Here is a 22377-nt window from a genome sequence, read left to right as displayed (position 1 = left end):
TCTTAATGGAAAAGGAATGAAGCATTGCATTTTACCTGTGGACAATAAAAATATTCAAATAATTGCCTTTTCTAATACAGTGCAAAATAAAATATTTGAAATGCCAAATAAAACATTTAGAATTTAAGAATTTGTAGGGACTCTGATTCTAATTCTCTTTTTCAGCAAAACATGGTTTATTCCTTTATTTCTTCTGGGAGTGATACCATATTAACCCCAGGCAGCATCAACCATAAAGTCAAAGTGACAGGACTATGTTCCTCAAGGGAGGAAGTTAGGATGCTTCTTGTATTTGCATCAAAGATCAAAGCGCAGTTTGGTATGGGTGCTGACTGAATGTACAAAATTCAAGGGACATTTAAGGCTAATAGCTCTAATTAGTGGTTTAAAAGACTGCTTTAATGGCAGAATAGGAATTTCATGTAGCATAACATAACGAAGGGAGCCTCTATATCTTAAAGTAAATGAAGATCTGAATTCAGCCAAAACCCTACCTTGATAAAGGTTTTTTTTTTTTTTTTTTTTTTTTAATATTTCTACTATGGAATAAACTTAATAACAAGAATTTTTTTTTGTCAATATATAATACCTCTCACCTTTCAAAACAATATGAGCAACCTGACAGTAGCAAAGTATTTTTAATATGATGGCAAGGAGCCATACATGTTATCAGATAACTGATAATTTCTCATTAATTAGGTCCTCTTACTTTCTGTAAGGCAGGAATGGGCAAACCATATTCTGCCCACAGCTCATTAATAGTGATCCTTCTCCCTGGGTGCTGAGCACCAGGAGGGCTTGCTGCAGTCTGTCATCTTGAATCTTCTTCTTCTCTCTGTGCGCTGGGACAGTAAACACAGAGATATTAATATTTAGACTGCAATCAAGAGATCATGCTGTTTTAAATCATCCTATTATCATATTTATTTCTTCTTGTCTTTCTTTCCTGTGGTGAATTTGACTATCTGCTGTTTATGCAATTTCTTACATAAAGCCTCTGTTTTAGTGGTTCTGCAACTAAAAGTAAAACACTTAAAAGCACACACACAACCAGAATGGATAAAATGACCATTTGTTGATGTCTGTTGCTTATACAGTTTAAGAGGATGTATGTTGAAAGTAAGGCTATTTAATGCTCTGTGGATTTTCACAGAAGATTGACCCAAAACTCTATTATATTTTTCATGTAATTGTAATAAAGAAAAAATGAGTGTTTGATGACTTCATTGTTTTGGGGCAGTTTAAAACTTATCCCTTAAAACTCAAAAACAATTTGAGCTAGAGAAATGAAGGAAAAAGGAATTAGACATGACCACACTCTTAGAACTGTAACAATAAATATATCTACAAACTTATTTATGTCTTTCTCTACTGACTAACATCTGGTTTGCCTTTTCCTGTCTGTCAGCTTTCCTAACGTCTGTGCTCAAGCTAGGTAATACTATGGGGATGGACAAACATGTCTATAAAGGCAACCAGATACCAGATGGCTCTGGGGATGTTGTGCAACGAGTGTGTTTCAAAAGAGAAGCCACAAATAAAACAATAGAAAAAAAATGTGTGTTTAGCACTGGCCTTTGAGTTGGTATGGCAGGACTGGGAGAACTGTACTGCTTAGGCATTTTGAAGGTGGACATATGAAGTTACACATACCATGAACTGGGATTCTTGGTCTGGAACATATGACTGTTGAAACAAATGAGGTATTTTGCATATTCGATCAATTAAAAGAATGCAGTTTTGTTTAATTTTCACTGTACGAAACAATGAGTCCATGGTATAATAGCAGAATGATGTGGAGTGACAGCAGTATAGAAATCTCTTCCTGATTTGAGGAAGAAATTCCTAAAGGACCTGTTCTGGGAGAGCTGGGATGTCCAGCAAAGCAGTTCTCATTTCTAGCCATTTCTCTGCATTCCTGTTACTGGCTATTTCCATGTCTCAACCTAGTGTCTGCAATACTTTGGAGCAGATATTGAGGCTTGTGCTTCACTGAATGTTAAATTTTCTTATTAACATCAAAAATGACCTCAGAAAATAATAGTTTTTGGATCTCTCTTGCTCACCTCATTAAAAGCTGTACAGATATTGGAACATTGCTCTTATGGGAGATCTGAAGGTGTGCATTAATCTTTTAATTAATAATTTAAAAGAAAAATGATTCTCTTTGTGCATATGAGCTTATTCTTAACAGGGTGATCAAAATGAAATGCAAGGGAAAAAAAAGCAGGTCTGAAATAGCTGGCACAGCATGTTATACCTGTGGTTAGAATTCAGGCACTATCTCTATGCAATTAAAATTCATTGTATCTTTGTACAAGAGCTTATTTAGGAAGTCTGACATAGAGAAATTACTTGAGAGATTTGACTTACTGTATTTTTATGCATATACTAATCTTAGAGAGGTTTCCATTAGATTGAGTGTTCAGAATTAACAATAGTTTTACCTTTAATTTCCAAATGTAGCAGCAATAATACAATCTAATGTATTTTTAAAGACAAGTCTAAGCATTTCTTATCAATTCAATTCAATCCAGCTCAATGAATTCTTAAAATATGAAAGTTATTTTTTTTAAATATTACCTTTAAATATTACCTTTATAAAAACTGTCAGGAAAGGAAGTATTGATATAAAACTTGAGAGCGGTGCCTCGCTGATTGTTTGATGTGAGACGTTTCCAGTTTTCTTATAAACGAATGGCTCTTTCCTGTTATTACATATCTTGGATTTCCAGACTTAGTTATTATTTTAAGAAATAACCAGCAGCCCATCACACTGAATGAAGGGTGCACTTCTTCCTTTTGTCCTTTCAAGGTAACTTTATCAGCTGTGTTTCTAGATGCAGATGAGGCAGGAGGGGAGGGAAGCAGGGAGAGGAGAAGTATATTAGCCAGCCTGTAAATATCTAGGCCATAAGAAGCAGTCCATACATTAATATATACTAACAGGTTGATAAACTTTAGGAAGGGACAGTAGTTAATTTTTTTCAGTTAATACATATTCGATGGCAAATGGCCATGGAAATCAAGATGGTGATGCTTTTCTTCACACTGAGTAAATGTATTTACATGAAATACAAATATCTGTGATCAAAGCCACATAAGCACTATATTAAGTATGCCTACCAAAGGTACCTTACTTAACAGTAGCACCTGTCATAACTTTTTAGGCCAAGAAACTGACTGTGGAGGGCTTAATGGCCACAACTCCCAAATGCTTACTTTCTGGATTAAGAGGAGAGCTAAATTCACATCTGTGACGTACAAGCACATTGGAGTGATGTAACAGTCCCTTCCTCTTTTCCCTCTCCATCTCTCCACCTCCTTCCTAGTCTACAAGCTTTTTGTTTAGTAAAAAAAGAAGTAATAACGAGGAGCTCTCAGCACAAGAAATATGGTCTAAAATGCAGCAGGGCCTAGATCATTATTTTTAGTAAAGCACTCTGACTGTTTTTGTTCTGAAAACACTTATAACTAAGAATTGGCCTCTGAATTAGAGCCCCGCTGATACCAGATTGATGCTCTCCATAGGAATGTGAGCTGCAGAGTTTTGGCCACAAAAGCAGCTGTCATCATGGCTTTTTTTTTTCTTTTTTTTTTTCCTTTTTTTTTTTTTTCTCAAGAGCCTGTTTGCTAAGTTAGAAGTTAGAAGTTGTGATTTGTATTCAGAGTTGAGACAGAATTATATCTACTAACTTTCAATACAACTGCCTGTGTTGCTGAGTAGGTTGTGTCTGAGGTGTTTGCAGCACTGCACAGTGATGGTTCTGTAGCAGACTGAGAGAAGACTGCTCGTACCAATTAGGCACTGCTTCTTTAGCTCAGAAGAGGAAAGATGAATGTATTGATTTCTCCCAATGAATATAACAAACGAAAACCATGCCTTATGCATCTGGGAGCCATGACTGAACTGAGCAGACTGGAGGAAACTGTAACAAATGCAACAACAGAACAGCCTGTTCAGGCTTCAGTTTAAAAAGAGAATTGAAATATCTTTTTGTCACCTGATACAAGTGCCAGAACTCTTACTGATATTAGCTTTGATTTTGTAGAAGAGCAATCTTATGAACAACCAGGAGCATGGTTTGCTCTTGATTACTTTCTTGACTTCTGAAAAACAAATAAGAAAAGGGAAGAACTGATCCTGTTAAAAAAGCTAAATCAATTAAAATTAGTAGAATGGAAATGGACTCATCAAAAGTGTATTTATAGCTCTTCTTCAAATGGGAAAGATGAGAAATTCTTTAAAAAATGAAAATAAAGACTTGAACTAGCATAATCATGAAGGTGTTCCACTACACACATAGAGCAGAACCCAGCACAGTTGACTGTCATCCAGTTGATCCTAGCCTCTATACCCCACTATCTTCAGTTCATAAAAATATTTATATGATGTAAGCAATAGCAATGATGTCCAAGCCCACCTTATTTTACATTTATGGGTGTGTTAGGTTACCTTTTTCCCCTGTTTGTGGATGTGAGATGGGAAAAGCTTTCTACGTTTTGCTCACCAGATTGGATTGGGTAATAACCTGAAATCTGTAAATTCATTCTGCTGTTTTCAATAAAGTTTGTGAATTATATAGAGAATAACATTGTTTTCATATGTAAGTATGCATATAGCCTATGCTACAGATAGAAATGGATCTCACCTCTGGGTTAATCACAATAATTTATGACATGAAGGCAAACAGTGGTGGAGACTGCAAGATTTTTTTCACTGGCCATTTCAAACTGCAGTGCAAGGATGTCCTTTTAGTGCTCCCGAGAGGTTTGTAAGCATGTGCCGGAAACAAACAGCTGACCTAAAGAAGAGAATTCTCCCCTGTGCATCTGCTTGGGTTATAGGTTTATGGCAGTAACGAGCTGTGGAAATCAATCTTTTGTAATCTCTGCCCTTTATGCTTTACTCAGAGGGCTGCTTTCACATATAAATAATCCATTTGTGGATCTGTTTGAAGATAAAAGAGTCTGGCATGCAAAAAAGCTTTGCCACACTCCCCAGTTACTTATCCAAAAAAGAATGTGCAAAACCTGGAGTGTTTTGGGTTCACCTTATTGATTTAGATGTTCCTTCCTACAAAATCTTCTTAATGCAGATTGCATTTTCAAGACAGGGCTTGCAGTACAGGCAAGACTTTAAATTTATATTGCCTATAAAATCCTAACAGAATAAATCTGTCCAATTCTATGTTGTAAGCAAGGACCCAGTGAACAGAGGCAGCACAAAGGAAATGTAACAACTTGCAGGTACAACTATTTATGTCAATGTACTTTATTTCCTCATAGCTGTGCAAGACAAAGGAGGAAGTAAGGGTGGAAACATTGTTATAATTCTTATATCATTCTTATGTAGCTCATTTTTTCAGCTTCAACCCTGCTGACTAATTGAAAACCCTAGCAACCTTAAATTGGAAAACTTGAAAAACAACAAAAAAATCCCTCTTAATATAGACCCCTTTCCAGAATTTCTTACATTATATAATTAGCTCAATGACTTTATGATTTCTTTTTCCCTCAGTGACAGCACATTCATTTATTTTGAAGCCTCTTGTTCAGTTACCCCATTGTTCTGCCTTCTCCTTGTGCCCCACTGGTAAAATCACTTTCCCTTAGTACTGGTCTGTCCAGTGAAAAAATCCCCTGGTATGTAATAAACAGGTTTCACAGGTAGGACTGTCTCTTCCTTGCTGCTTTAGTTCTGCTTTCTCATGAGAGCAGGAGTTTTCTATATGCACCTTGGATGGAGGTTATCATTTATGATTTAGCAACTCCTTATTGTCCCTTATCTTTAGAGACAAAAGTGACCTGTAGTCAGGCCTCCACATCTTTGCAGTGAAGCACAGAAAGCTGAAGAGACATACAACTACTCATGGAGTGGGGAGAAGACTGTAACACTCCAGCATAACAGCTCTCCCCTCATGGGTGGTGAAAGGCAGGAAAGTCTTTATCCTGCATTCTCACTGCTGATTGAACTGACCTGCTGATAAATCTGTGTTTTCCTTTGTGTTGTTTTCATTATTCTGAGCATGCTGGATCTCTGTTGAGACAGCATTTGTCATTTTACTGAGGTGATAGGGAATTCTAATGATGCAAAAGTCCAACTCTTCGCCATTTCCTTTATGACTCTGCTTGCCTCTGACTATCCTTACAATGCCTTGTATTATCATTTCCTGACTTAGGATCACTTAGGAAGATATCCTGAAAGCTACGCTAATATACTTTTTATTATCTGTCAATTCTGTGATGTATGAGCTTACATTTAAAAACAAAAGCAACAGACCAGACAGCAGAGCTGTGAAATACACCCCTTTCACTAACAGGTAAGGGCTGGAAACTCCACATGACTGAAGGCGATGGGTTCTATGAATCACAGCAGTGCTGAGAAAAGACTGAGTTCAAGGCAGTAATAGTGCTGTGAGGGACCTCCTTCTGTTTTCAGTTTGATTCTTATCTGCTATTTTGGGTACTACTGCTGCTCTTGGCACAGTTTAGATCAGCATTGTTAATTAAGTGGATGTCCTCAACTTTCACTGAGGTGGGAGGAGAAGGTCATTTCTGGTTATTTGTTTATTTAGAAATGGAATGATTGGTCTAGCAACAAGGAGAGAAAGTGCTTTACTGGAAAAGAAGGAGAAAAGAAAAAAGGGTGCCTTTACAGCTGACAGTGTGAAAAAGATCATGTAGCATATTTCCGACTACCGTGAGGATTCAAATTATTCAGGCTGATAAATTGGCTTAAACTACAGCCAGTCCTCTTTGAAAATGTAGTGAAAGCATACATTTGCTTCCATTATCCTAAGTCCTAATGAGCACTCCATAGAGGTAATTGGATTTGCCATTGTTAAGATGGCAGCAGCACTATCACCCTACATAACTATTGTGTTTAGCAAATGTTGTGTTTTGATTACCATCTTGTGAGGGCAGTCTTTCTTCACCCACAGAATTTTTCACAGCAGGCAACTTAAACCAAGTTTGATTTCAGCTTTCATTCCAGTTAGATTCCTGCCCTTCTTTAACCTTGTCAAAGCCAAACCAGAGTGCTTGACATAATGCATGGGTGGTTGCCTCCCAGAGAAGAGCATCACACACGCATTCCAGACTTTGACAAACGCTCTTTAAGGAGAGATCTAAAAATTAAAAGATAGCTGACAGAATTTTAAAGAAAATTTTAGGAACTATAGTTTAAAAATATTTGTGTTATTCTCTTGCTTGTGGTAGAGTTGTTCCTTTCAGTGTTCTCAAGATATGTGAGATTGGCCACTGGTCACACAGCTGAGCTGTATCACTCCGATGTGCTGAGCTATGCAACAGCAGTAAAACAAAAAACTGGGGTCCACCAAAAACCATTAATTTTATCTGCTTGGAGTAGATGACACAGTACAGAAAGAGCTGAGAGAAACTGGATAGTGCAGAAGGTATTTGCAAAGAAGATACTCTCCAAACGTACCTTTCGTACAGAGAATTGAAGGACAGAGAATATTACCATTGTAAGACGCTCCATGTCGTAGAAACTGCCTGTGAGTCTATGTGTGTGTAAGCTTGAAAATGATAAGTGGGTGAATATCTGATAAAAATGAACTTTCTACAAGAAGCTACATAATGCCTTCATAAAGCTCTACCTCCCTGATTAATCACCTCATCATTCCTACTATCTAAAGTATGTATGGGTAGCTGTACCATGTTTTGTAAATCTAGAGGTGTTTCTTGAAATGCTGGAATTAGCAGGTTCTGCCAATCAAAGTTGTCTGTAAAGCTGATGGGAGGCTTGCTGCTGGCAAGAAAAATTGGAACTTCAACCCTGGTTTTTAGCTACAAGAAGTGTTTTATTGATATGTTAGGATAAGCTGCAGATAAGAAGTACCTTTAGTGCTTTAACCTTAATGCTGATTTATAACTGAAACTCCCACACCCTGCTGAAGTTCATTTAGTTTTTGCTTTGACCTTTACTAAATATTTAGTATGGTTATTGGTTTTAATGTCATACACACGAAATAACTGTTTAGAGACCTCATTCTTCAGAGACTATATAATATCCAATAGTACAATAACATCTGGAAATAGAAGACAACTGTAAAGGCTTTAGACAAACATATCTTGACTTAATGAAGAGAGACATATGGAACTTCATGTCCCTAAAAGAATGTGCTGGACTGCAAATAAAAATGCATAGTGGAGAAATCCAGGCAGTTAATTTCCATACTACATTTTGAGATTAGAAATATACTGATCTGAATAGAAACTGTAAAAATGCATAATGCCTTTTGACAGAGATAATAAATCATGGGCTTTTAAAGGTTATTAAAATGAATTCCTTCCACATTGGTAAAGCTGTTTTTAAAATAGTTGTGTTAGCTAATGGCTTGTGCTGTGTTTTCAAGAATACAGTCTCCCTTCCCAAATTATTCAAGTTATTTCAATAACTTAATTCCACACTCAAACCTGTAAAGAAGCCCTCAATTCTTTAATGTGGTGGTTTTAAATCAGCATGAAATGCTGAAGATAATACCCGTATATGCAATGATATTATGACAGTATCCAAAATGCAATAAAACAGAGATGTAAAAACAAGTACTAATGGTTATTTTTCTCTGGAATTAATAATGTACATCTTTCAGATTTTGTTTATATCTAGACTTAAAAACATTTTCAGATGAATTATCCTGGGAAGATTACATAAAAGTTCTGACCCTAATAATTTTACTTCTTTAGAAGCTTATGTTGAGGAATGCCTTCCACTGAAACCTGTTGGTTCAGTACTACTCAACCTTCATAAGAACATCAGAATTTTCTCTAATGATTGCATAGGACATTTTGTGTGACTAAAGACTATTCACATGAGAAAAGGCTTGCAATGTTTAATTCCTTCTTCAGGAAATTGCAGACCTGTGAGTATCCTGAAAGCCTGCTGAAAGCTTCTATAATACTGTTGCCTTTTTTTTTTTTTCCTTCAAAAATTAAGAATTAAGAAAGGTTTTATGTGCGTTATTGAAAAGGAGGCGACGTTTCTTAAAATGGTAGTCTGTTTCTTAACTTTATGAGTTCATGTCTGTAATAATAAATACCTCACTGCAAAATGAAAACGAATGGTTTTTTTGTTTGTTTAAGAAAAAAAAAGAAAAAAGAGGATAAAACTCTTATTTTAGAGGAGAAAGAAAGAAAGGACAGAATGATTAAGTTGAATATCTATATATATGAAGATGGCATTCACAGACTTCAATCTTTTCCCCAGAAATGTCAGACCTTTACAAAAGCTGGTATAACATAAGCCTGCAACTAAACACCCCAAAATGGGAGTGTACTAGTACCTCTACTTTACAAAAAATGAAAGAATGACAGAGCAGGCACTGATTTTCCTGGTGTTAAACACAGTCACTGCCAGAGTAATGACAATAACCCAAACCACTCATTTCTTGTCCTTGGTTTTAGGCATAGGACCATAGGTTCTCCAGTGTGAATGAAGTCTGAGGTTAAAAGTGGCAAATGACGAACAAAATAAAGAAAAAATAAATGCTATTTGTATTTCAGGAGGATGAAGACTCATTCTTTGGGGAAAAACGTGTACAAAAGCTGTATTTTGTGGCTGGAGTAGTTTTCGTAGAAGGCTACTTTTTAGAGGCAGTGAATTTGTGCAATGTGTTCAAAACAGTACTTCAGTTCCTGAAGGTTGCTCTAAGTAAAATAGTCCATAAATATATGTGGGAATAAAATAGTTTAAAAGACTATCCTGCATTTGAAATACAGATTTCTAAGATTGTACCTATTTTTCTAAACAGGAAGAATCTAAGCTTAGCAGACCTATCTGCTGGCTAGAAAGATGGAAATGCTTCAACAGACAGGGTTTAGAAAGACAGTACCCGTGCTCCACAGTTTTATGTCATCTCTTAGCCCACAGCTAAGGAAATGATTTCGGCTAGGCCAGGCTAGCTGGCCTATCTTGTTGCCTTGGGTCAGTTCGGCCCCATATCTCTCCTGGCAGAGCAATCAGCAAGAACTGCAAAGGCTGAGAGTCAACATCTGAACTCCCAGCCCAAATGATCTCCCCCTACTTCACCCTGGGTAAGTGCTCCTGGTGCTACAGCCTTCTTGGTCTCTTTTAGTTGTCACTTCCAGACTGGTGAGTTTTTTCCACTTCCAGTCTACTTTAGTGGATATTTAGGCACTTTTGGGCCTTAGGGGGAGATTTATTTTTGACCTTCATTAATAGAGCAATATTCATCTTACTGGTATTTAGAAGGGAAAGGGATGTTCTGAGTCAGTAAGTTCACTGAAGACATGGCTGACATCCATGTATCCTAAAAGAACAGGGAATTAAAAAAAAGGACCTGTTAGTAAATATGCAATGTTGAAATTTGTTGCTAGATATTTTAGTATCTACAAAACTTCTACTGTTTGGCAGTCATTCTTTTAATACATTAAGGAGATTACTGAAAGAGTAAAAGATCTGAGGAAATGGAGGTTTAGAGATTTTATAACACTAACCTTAACTTCAGTGTAGCATGAATGCTGTTTAATTGATATCAGTGTCTATATGTTACCTAACATGTCCTGTCTTCCTTAGTTGTTTTAATACCTCAGAATATATTTAATCCAGACTCTTGATAATTGAAAATACCCTTAGATTTACAATTTTAAAATAGCATTTAAATAAGAATATATATTATTTTGAAGGAGTTTTTCTGATATTCTTCGATTATAGTTTACAAATTCTCTACCTTTAAAACTGATTTTCATATTTTTAATTAAATCTAGTATATTCTTTCTTCCCAAGAGCCCTGCCTCTTCATTATAACCATTTCCATCAATGACAAGATCAGAGAGCATTTTTAATGTTAAAAAGGATAGAAGGGTAGAAATTAGTACTTAAAGGGTGAAACCATTAGTATTTCTGAGTGCTTCTATGTATTCATCACTGCCTGATACAGATCAGTATTAATAATGGGAGCAGCCAGACATAATCCATCTGCTGGATATTCCTTTTCTCTCTATGCACTGACTGGCTTGTCTTCTTTCTCAGACACTGCCTGCTTCAGTCTCCAGACAGGAAATCCAGACATGGCCATTCATCAATGCTGCTATAATCTGTCTGATTTTATTAGCTTTTGAATTTTATCACTAAAATGAAAAGGAAGGGGTGTGTGTGTGTAGGGGGGAGAACTCAGCATTATGATTCTCTCATACCTGTGTGTTTTCCTCAGTATAGCATATTGAGACCAGAGCAAAATTAAGAAGTAAAAACGTGCCAGATAAATTCCACTTCCCCCCTCCCCTCAATCTTTTATTTTTAAGAGGTTGAAGTGTTTTATTTTATTTCCTCTTCAAAAAATACATGTGGTGTGGTACAGTCAGGGTTTTGGGTTTGATTGATTGTTTCTCTTCATTTAAGATTTCATGGCTGCATATAGAATATTCTGTGCACACATTGTGGGGCCTGCCTAGGATTGCATCTTCTTTTGAGGAGCAGACTCAAACAGCAGTTTGAAATTCAGTTTTTTGGAGCTGTTGTATTTAGTGAAGTGCTCCCACGCCAGTTGTCACAGTGTGAATAACTCCTAGTAACTCCCAGTATGTAATACCTTGGAATAGCTGGTTAATGCAAGGAGTTTGAGACTTACATAGAGAGCAACCCTCTGACAAATGGAGAGAAAACAGGAATGGTCTTTGATCTTTTCTGGAAAAGTGGCACAAGCCATTTCAACTTAAGGGGCCACAACAGGAAATCACTGAAGGGGATTGAATATTTACTCATAGTAAATAAAGGGGGTTGTATTTACTCATGGTATTTACCCACTGTGAGGCAGAAAGTGTAAAATTTAGGTTGTGAAAAGGGCCCACCTTTGCACACACCAGCTGTGTGCAAAATATTACTTTTTCTCAAGGTAAATGGGTTTTCTAAAGATTCTAATGGATATTCTGCTGTGGTAGTCTAGCTGTAAATTGATCATAGATTCATATACATGTGCTATGTGAACGAAATGATTGAGTTCTCTACTCATTGCCTTTTGCAAGACTGTATAGAAGTGAAGGAAGAGCTAAGAATGTTCTTTTCCTTATACTTCATACTGGATGGGAGAACAAATATAAATACTCTTGCATCCTTTTCAACATCTGTGAGCCATTCACCACACAGACCATCTCAGTGTAGGCTTCAGGAAAAAATGAGGTACAGTGACGCTTTTTAGTTGACACGCCTAATTCCTGGTAGACTGAAGATGAGCTTGGCAGAACTTTTGGCTTGTACTCTACTTATGGGCTCTTTCTACATGTTGTGTGAAAAACTTTGCTTAATATATACTATTCTATAACTTTGAAATTTTTTTAGCAATTTCATACTAGGTTTTAGATCACTCCTTTCATGCAATCATGCTAATCAAGTATGTGGATATACAAATGTATGGAAAGTTGAAATTCAGATTATAAACTATTCCTCAGTACCAAGAATTGTACACATTCAATAACTTTTAAGGAATTTACCTTTCACTTAATAGTTTGAAGGAGGTGACTGACCAAATTTGCCTCTGGTAGCCTAGATGACAGTTTATTCTTTGCTTCTTTAATGAGAGAGCTGCATAGATAGGCCAGTAATTATCATTTTTATTATTCAGCTCAGTCTTTCAGAGATTCTGCATGTTGATTTTTCAAAGTGATTCACAATTATTTTAATGAGATCTGTAGGTGTTACTACAAAAAGGCAACTTAAACTGCTCTCTCAGAGATGTAACTACAATTAAGTATAATTAAGGATATTAACACTTCATTGTTTCAGACCTTTTTGTGTATACCATAGATTTTGAGGCAAGGATTTTGCTATATTTTCCAGTGCTTGCACATATGGTTATAGGTTCAGAAGCTCTCATACAAATGATAATTTGGGACTTGGCAGGGTAGAACATATGTATCAGCTAGCAGAGATCTAAAGCTTTCATTTTACTATAGAAACGTTATATGCAATTCTAGTTGAAGGTGGATTTAACTATTAGTTCATTTTCAGAGGCATACAACTTCTTAATAGTTGTTATTCTTCTAGAAGAAATTGGAGCTTTTTCACAAATCCATTAAAAAAAGTTCAGTCAATTTACATGCTGCTAGTGTGAGAGAAAAAGCGCTTTTTTCATTTTTAGCATAGCTGCACATTCAAACAAGTATCATTGTCTTTATTTCTTGGTGTACAGATGCAGATAGAAGCATCTAGATAAATACAGCAGAATAATTAGGCATGTCAGTGCATGTAAATAATAAAATTCATCAGATCTTCTGATATTATGCAACCTGTATGTACAATGTAATCAACAAAGCAATACTTGTCCTATTTTTCACTCAATAAACAGAGCATGAAGCTGTACATATTAAATATAAAACCCTGGTGAACTGCAAATAGTATTTTAAAGTTAGAGTGCTCATACATGCCCCCCAAATGCTCTATTGTCATTTATTTGTATGGCATTTAATATAAATCACTCAGCTGAACATCTGAATACTTTGAAACAGGGGAGTAAGCTGGAAAGCCAGGGATGTTCCTCTGGAAATTGTTTACTCTGTGGAGCTGTTCATCTGTTTCATCTGTCAAGATGCTCATTCAAAGTCTTGATCTTTAGAAGCACCATACGAGTAATAAATTCACTTCCAAGAACATATTTATTCAGTTCTCCCTCTGCAGGGTATTTGAGTACTAGTCCAATACACATCTGCTCTCTTACATGGAGATTAGAAATGTGAACAATATGGAACAGAATCTGGAAAAGGCATCAAGTTGATGTCTTTGAGAAAAGGCAGATTAATTTTGGAACTTCCTTGACTCCATGATGAAATTACAGCATTCAAAATTGGAATGGTGCTAATGGTATTTTTCCAGAATGATATATATCAGTCCATAGTAGCAACATTGCTATGTGGTTTGTCGTTTCTTATAAATTCACTTTGCATTATAGTGTTAAATGCCATTGCTGTGGCTTTACTTATTTTCCACTTCAGTATGGTATGTGGAACAGAGCAGTAAATATTCTATCAGTAGAGATCAAAGCAGCTTTTGGAGTACTTGATGTGTCTGGCATCTTGGTATATCCGCAGTTCTGTAGAAAAATGTAGAAACTCGTTACAGACTGAAGCATCTGTAAAGAGTTTAAAGTTATATATGGGCATAGCATAAATCTACAAGCAGTGGAATCATACATTTATATAACCCTTGCAGAAAATGGAGCCTAAGACAGAGAATTCTTTCTGTATTTCCAGTTCATCAGTTTTTGGAAACCCAAGTGTTGCTCCACTGCAATTTACCAGAACTACAAATAAAGAAGTTATTTGGAATATTATTCCTAATCAAGTGAACGAGTAAATCATTCAGAAATCATGCAGTTCAAAACCCAGGATTTTTAGTTTTATAACAGCCAGCAATGAACTGTGTGGCAGAGCCTTTTTATACAATGGCTTTGTCCTCAAAATACTCATGCGGAAGGTGGGAAACCCATATTTGATCTTTTGCCCTAAAGCTTTCAAACCCTACTCTCTTGTCTTTCAGGAGTCAGCTCTAAACTTGCTAACAATCTGTTCTTGGGGGTTTCAGCCTGCTCCTCTCTTGGAATTAGTGTTTGAAGAAAAGAAGGTAAGATGCATGGCAGAGGAAGAAAGTGAATGCTTGTGCAAAAGGCCACCTGGCTCTGAATCGAGTTGTCAGTAAAGTTGTCTATGATAGAAAAGCAGTAGGTCCCAGGTCTTGCTCCAAAGACTGCAGCCTATAACTGAAGTAGCATCAATGCACTAGCAGTTATATTTTGAAAGAAAAGTGCTTTCTAAGAAGCTGAATCTATCTAGGGTGTGAGAAATGTACTCTGAAAGGACCTACCTGTTTTTCTGAATTTAGTAATTGGATAAAAGAGTAATTGTGTTATTGGAAAAGCTTTTAGGACTATAAAAGTATATTAGAGGATTACCAAAGGCAATTTGAAGTAGTTATTGCCTAATTTTGGTTTTAAGCTGTACATAAAGAGAGATGGAAGGTCAAGGAGCACAGCTTAGAAAACACTTCTAAAAAACATGACTGTAGTTTTCCTTGTCTTTTTTTTTTTTTTTTTTTAATGATAATTCTAAAAAGCTGTTGACCTCACTTCATTGAAAAAGTGCAAAAGGTATTTGACACTATAGGGAAGTCTAATCAAAACAGATGGACATTGTCATATATGAAGGCAAGTGAAAGACTGATGAATACTTTGCATTATATAGTTAGAGGATTTTCTAAAGTATTCTTTCAATTTAAGAGACTGCCTGGTTGTCATGGGTTGACCTTGGCTAGTGGTCAGTCACCCACCCAGCTGCTTTCCCAGTGCCCCTCCTCAAAAGGACAGAGGAAGGAAAGAAGATGGAAACACTCCTGGGCTGAGATAAATACAGGCAGGTCACTTACCAGTTAGCATCACAGCAAAACAGACTTGACCTGGGGAACATTAATTTAATTTATTGCCAATTAAAATATGTTTGAATGGTAAGAAACAAAAGACAAAAATTAAAACACCTTTACTCTAATCCCCTATTTTTTCCCATGTTCAACTTCAGTCCTTTGTTCTTGCCTCTTTTACCTCCCCCTGGGGGGCAGCCCTGGCCTCCCATCACAGAGGCCTTCCTGCAGCCCCCTAGCTACCAAAACCTGGACATGGACACCCAACGCACTAGTAATCAAGAAAGAATGTCACAAAAAGAAGAAGAAAGTGAGGACACAGGTATATAAAAACATATATCTAGAGAATCATAGATTCACAGTATTGCTAGGTTTGACTGGGACCTCTGGAGATTGTCTAGTCCAACCTTCCAGCTCAAATTATGGTGACCTAAAGCAGGCTGCTCAAGATCTTACCCAGTCATATTTTGAATATTTCCAAGGATGGAAATTCTACAGCCCTTACACTAAAAGGAGGCTTTTTTCTTGCATTTAAATATCATGTATTTTAAGTAAGGACCCTTACTTAAGTCCCGTTGCCTCTTGTCTTATTACTGCATACCACAGAGTCTGGCTCCATCAACTTTACTGAGCCCTATCGTGTATTTGTATGCATGGATAAGCCCCCAGCCTGTACTGGTGCAAGGGGTAATTCCTTCCTGTATGCAGGACTTGGATTTTCCCTTTATTGAACTTAATGAGATTTCCATCTGCACTTTTCTCCAGCCTGTCAAAGTCCTTCTGATCGGTAGCACAAACATCTGGTAAATGAAACACTCCTCTCATTTTCATATATAAGAATGCTTTGTGAGAGGCAAAGAGAATGAATGAGACACAATTAGCTGCCTGGTTGTTGTCCTGTTTGAAAGAATCTGGGAAATGTTGAACTGTGAGCAAGAAAACTTTATGGTTTGGCTTTTTACAAGTGCTTGAAGGCATAAAAGTTTTTATATCCTTCATAAGCAAGCAATATTGCATCTCATGACTGTTAGAAATAACACTGAAAATACAGAGTTTTGTTTTACATGTTTTCTTTGAAGGAAGAGGACTTTCTGGAATAATTCCTATAGGTGTTCTATCCCCCAAATGGGCAGCTAAAATGTAATACTATTTTAAGAAATTAGATATAGCAGCTAATATTTGCAGTCATGGACATGTGTTGTGGATGAATTTAAATACTTCACTCGTAAGAGAGATAAAACAATATATTTATTGATATAATGTAGTGATCTAACAACGCTTAATCATAAATAAGACAGCGACTTAAGATTTCAGATAGAAAGGTACACTTGGTTATTTACTGCACTGAGGAGAGGGCAAGTCAGATGTGTCAGGGAGACCTTCTTATTGAGTCACGAGGTTCAGAGTGGATTTCCTTGCTTCCTAAACTCCTTGAAACAAAGAGGTAAGGAGTCAAGGTATGGTTGAATCCACTCCTAGTCCCAGACTTGGTCAATGGTTTATGTCTAAGCATTATTTGTGTACAATCTAGGATATAACCTTAAGGAAGCTTGCAAAGTTTAGCAAGCTATTAATCACTTACCAGGGTTCTGTTGCATCAAGGAATCTCTTGTGAGGAGTAAGGGATCTTTGCAGCAGGCTTGACCTTGACAAGCATCCCAACTCAAGGGGAGATCCTGCCATGCAGCCAGCTGCTGTGCATAAGAGCTCAGAGGCCTCCTGGCCTGCCTGAAGCTCTGCCTTGCTCCTCCTTGCACTGCCTGAGCAAGGCCTTGGGTGTAGCCAGCACATTGGCCACAATCTGCCTGAGCAAGGCCTGTGGTGCAACTGGCAGCATTTGAGCGAGGCAATGGCCAGACTGAAGGTGAGAAGAAGGGTAGGGGAGAGCATGCTGTCACAACATGGTCACTTAAATAAGAATTTTGAATCTTTAGTGCTGTGGTACTCCTGCTATTTTGAGACTGGAATATACATGTCCGCTATACACAGCTAGCTGATCTTGTCTGCAACCTCTTAAACTGCTTGTATGCAAGGTTATATTGTAGAGACTGTAATGCTGCATCCTTCCTACTTTTTTCCAGAAGTACTGGACAAGGCACTACCTGCAGCTAGAGTCTGACCCTTCACAGAATCACATTATCTCTGAAGTTAGCAGGGACCTCTGGAGATCTCTAGTCCAACCACCCTGCTCAAAGCAGTGTCATCTAGAACAGGTTGCCAACAGATTGTGCAATGGCTTTTTGAATATCTCCATGGATAGTCCACAGCCTCTCTAGAAAATCTATTCCAGTGTTTGATTGCTTTCACACTAAAAAAGGTACCTCAGGACCATTACCAGGTGACTTAGTGCCTCTGTCTCAGTGGGGAACAGATCAGGAGAGATGTGTTGTTGCTGGTCACAGTGGTGAAAGTCAGGTGTAGTTCCTTTGCTTACCTGGCTGACGGGCTTGATTATGTGAGACTCATTAGGTTACAAAAGAAGAAATTGGGAAAGATGAACATTTACATGAAGATATAGTTGTAGTAGCTGGCTAAATTGATTATTTTCTTGAAAGCAATCTTTTGGCATGGAAAAATTGCATTTTACTCCTTCAGTGGAAAAGCATCTGAGCATATTGATCCTACTTACATACCCACTGACCAATATATTGCTTTCATGATCTTTTGTTTTTGCTCAGATAGTGGACTACTCACAGTCGTCCTTCTCACTACTGCCACTGTAATTTAACTTCCAATTTACCTTGTTGTGCATTGTAGAAGCTAGCTTAGAAAAAAGGATAGATCACTTCTTGAAGTCAAAGAGCTATTTTCAGGCATTTCCAGCCTTTTGTGTTTGTCAAATTCATGTAAAACAGCAGAGTTCTGGCAGAGACTTGCAGCAGAAAAATTTTCTTTTACAGGAAACTCCAAAATGACACAAAGTTGGTGGGATGAGATCTTCCACCAGCAAACTACCCTACAGCAATTCAGCAAAAGCTCTGACTGTAGAAATGGGTGGGTATGAAAATGGATCAGTTGATGTGCTATTGTAATAGTAATTAGAGGAATTAATAGAAAATATAGTAATGTTCTGTTACAATCCTATCGGATTCTTGCCATTGCTATTAACAATGGAGGGGCCTCAGTGTTTCACACATCACACTTCAGTATTTTAAAGCACTAGAATGTCTATATTTTGTGTTTTGTGGTAGATACTCAAGCACCCACCAGTTTCTCTCTTGGAGGAAGCAATGCAAACAGCATACACTAGGGCACCATCTACTGTGCCCCACTTCCAGTATGAAGGTATGGTCTTCTAGAGCTTCTCTCTGCCCATGCATGGTGTGCATCTAGGACCAACAGCTGGACTTATTTTCTGGTTAATACATAGTGTGGACATAAGGTCCTAGGACCAGTGGAGAGCAAATCGACCCGTAAACCTACTGTCTGTAAAAAAAAATAATGGACACACCCCGAGTCTAGCACTTCTTATTGCAATCACATTGCTAGACAAAGAGCGCATACACTTTTCTTTCTGCGAATGCAGTAGGAACAAGGAGAAAGCAATTCTTTTTGGTCAGAAACTCCAATCCCTTCATGCAGCCCTCAGTCATGATACTTTACTTGTATTCTTTCCCAAGCTCATTCTAGGAAATGATTTTCTAGCATTTCTGATATTTTTGTTGGTTTTTGCTTCCTACAAGCATAATCCGTGTCCTCATCTCCTTTCTGGGTCTTTCTCCAGGAAATTTTTCAGCTTGAATGGCTTATTTTTGCTTAAGGCTATGCAACAGGGAGATGGCTTCCCTTGTTTCAAGTTAGCTTGCTTAACAAAGGAACATAATTGCTTTGACCTACATACATGCCAGTCAGACATGAGACACAGAAGAAATTCTGACTGAAAAGAGGAAAGCATCAGAGAGTAACTCAGGATGATTTAAAATAAGAGGAATAGGAGTAAAAGGCATATGATTGGGCTGCTTCACTTCCTTGAAACAAGATTATTTACTTGTATCAGTTAAACTGCAAGAACACATGATTCTTAGCTTGAGGACAGAGGAAAAACGTATAGCAAAGAATTTTGTCTATGTTCTAGATGCATATTCCTCTAGTTACCTCTTAGTTAGTGTCTTCTTACCCATCAAATGCTGTGTACAGGTATATTACAGCAGACTCAAATAATTCCATCTATTCCCAAATTGCAATAAAACATATTAAGAGGATATTAGGTAGCTCTATTGTGTCTGTATTGTTTCAGGATGTAAATTTAAATAGGAATCTGCTTCAGTCCCTGTTATATTAATTCTGATACTTTCATCCCTGTATGGGGTGGAACTAGATGGTAAAATACAGGATTTTCTATAGGCTAACATCTTCCTTGTCTAAGAGGTAGAAACAGTTGCCACTGTACCTGCATATGTGAAGAAATTTTTGTCTGTGCTAATCTGAGGTGAAAAGGTCACTCGTGTGCTTGAGGCAAGTCTCTGGAATGAATAAAGATATAATTATATGACAGGTAAAAACCCCTGCTCCATCTTTAATCTCATCAGCACAGTGTGGTACCTTGCCTTGAATGCAGGCCAGCAACCAGCAAGGGTACCTTGCGTGGAAGCCTGTACTGGCAACTTTTCATTACTGTTATCTTGTGCTAGTAAACTTAAACTTGGAGCAGATATGTCTTCCTGTATTCAAAAGCAGCCTCATCTGCAATGCAGATAAACCTTTGCTGGGAGACATTCATTTCTTCTAATGTGCTCTCTGAGAGTTAGCTGTCTCATCTAAGCTTGTTGACTCCTTCGGCAGTCAGTGGAGATGTAATTGGTACCTCCCTACGGTGATTCAACCTACTGGGCTTACATGTCCAACCTAAGAAGGCTTAAAGCACTCTCTGGAGAGGCCAGACACTCTCTCCCAAACATTTTAAGTAGGACTAGGTGAGAGAGTTCTACCTTTGATATCAACCAGAGAGCAAGCATTTTCTGTGTACGGACAAGTATATCTCATGCCATTCATTAGCTTTCATTGCCATTTTTAGTGAACTGAGAGTACCTTTCTGTCAGTTATACCTATATATTTCACGTGGCACCAGCCTTTTTTTGCCTTGTTCTTTTTCATTGAGCTTGTTCTTACAAACCCTTTTTACTCCTTGTTAACAGCCTGGAGTATTGTTTAAAATGAAATGTATAGATTGAAATTTGTATTAACTCATAAGTCTTTGTCATTTTTCTTTTCTGTAATTCTGAGACCTATTAAAATGTAGATGAAAGTATTGGAAATTAATCATGCCTAATGCATTTTATTATTACCGTGCACTGTAAACACTAAATAAAATGGTACTCCAAGAAATCCACATACAGAAAGACAGTCACTTCTTATTATATGCATTCCTGAATAGTCTAAGCATGGATTAACTAGCTCACATTAGCTATAGTATTATTCACTTCTGTGAGACCTTGTTTATAAGAAGGAAATCATTGTGAATAGATCAACTGATATATGAACTTTTCATGGTCAATATCTTGACACAGAAAGCTGTTTTAAAATAAATTAAAAGAATAGACAACAGACAAGCAAAATTAAGGACTTGGATTTATGCATGGCTCACAAAGGGAATGTATTATGAATGACCTTAAGTCATGGTCAATTGCTTTTTGTTTCAGTAATTATTACAGGACTAATCACATTCATAAAAGAATGACATAAATTTGACATATTTTTAGAGAAGAGAGTATATGTGTTATTTGGTCAGAACATGCCCATAGAGCATTTTAAATATCACAAAATCCCACCAAACCAAAAGAAAACCAACTGTGATAGTTTAGATCTATTTTGAATCCAGGCACTAAGACAAAATGACTTACAGTAGTACAAATAGTTATTGTGTTCATTTCTGGAACACTTTAAAAATGCTTCTTTATACTGGCTATCAAATACACTACTATGCTTAATCTTTTTAAATTGCCAAAATCTGAGTTAGTAGGTTAGTCTTAAAGGGATACATAAAGTAAACATGCTAAATTCATTATTGATTATGCCCTTCAGTAAGGTTTGGTAATGAAGCAGCTCATTTTCTATGGACATCTTTTCACTGAATTCTGTAGTTTAATAGCTGTGGTATGTAAGAGTCAACAGTATAATTCATGCTCTGTCTTCATGTCACTATTTATATCGTAGATGAGACTTTCTCAGCAAATAAAAATTTGAGTGAGCTTTAGGTTAAGAAACAAGCAAAACTCAACTATTGACTTCAATGAGGATCAGGATTTTGTTATTGCCTTTTTTTTGCAGAGGCATTTGTCATGTCGATACCTGAGCCTTTGGATGCTGAGAGTTTCAGATCACTCTGAGATTAATGTGAACAAACAGCACTGTACATTTAGTAGAACCAGTCCCCAGCTACCAAAACTGATGTGAAAACAGCTATGACAAAACCTTGCTTTGTGCTGCACGTTTCTGAAATGAAATCAAGAATTCCCAGCAGATCACAAAAAAAGGTGCCGAAGACTCTTTTTTTTTCTTCTTCTTTTATTTAGAACACATCAAAGGGTGTGTGTGTGTGTGTGTGTGTGTGTGAGGGATGTTAAGTGGTTGGTGGCTGAGTAAAATTAGTGGAAAAATGAACCCAGAGGAGGAAAATTAAGGAAAACAGAAGTGGTTGATTGAATGAGATTCAAGTGGTTGCAAGAATAGAGGAAAAACGGAATGAGCTTATACCATGTATTGCAAATAAAAAATGGAGAAATAGTAACTGAATAGTAACTGAATCGTCAAAATTTGTCTCCAGTCATAGTAAGAGACTGGCCTCACCACTAAAACTGCAAATCACATCAACTCCACAGATCCCTGGTCTGAATTAATTAACTCCACACGGGCCAATTAACAGTTGTCAGAGGATATTGTTTTATGATCACTTGCACCAAACCTGAGTAATTAATTTGGCAAAAGAGATGCACAAACTACAGCTTTTCAGGAATAACCTTGGTTGTGTAAGGAATGCAACTTAGACTGAC

General features: G+C 37.1%; 1 protein-coding gene across 2 annotated transcripts in view; it reads left to right on the top strand.

Moving 5' to 3' along the window:
* Positions 1–22377, top strand: part of LOC308186560 (uncharacterized protein) — a 34278-nt gene that overhangs the window by 9558 nt on the left and 2343 nt on the right. Inside the window, exons 2-6 of one of the 2 annotated variants that reach the window (XM_080575295.1) lie at positions 14516–14599; positions 15587–15710; positions 18289–18382; positions 18580–18673; positions 21656–21861. In XM_080575295.1, coding sequence (XP_080431421.1) covers positions 15644–15710; positions 18289–18382; positions 18580–18673; positions 21656–21781 — 381 coding nt within the window. In that variant the 5' untranslated portion in view covers positions 14516–14599; positions 15587–15643 and the 3' untranslated portion in view covers positions 21782–21861. Of the gene's footprint in view, positions 1–14515; positions 14600–15586; positions 15711–17131; positions 17253–18288; positions 18383–18579; positions 18674–21655; positions 21862–22377 lie in introns of those variants that run through there. The other variant, XR_013944107.1, reaches the window with a different exon arrangement.

The sequence above is a fragment of the Anser brachyrhynchus genome, assembly GCF_964034855.1.
Source record: "Anser brachyrhynchus genome assembly, chromosome: 1".
NCBI lineage: Eukaryota > Metazoa > Chordata > Aves > Anseriformes > Anatidae > Anser > Anser brachyrhynchus.
This window is presented reverse-complemented; position numbering and strand designations above follow the sequence as displayed.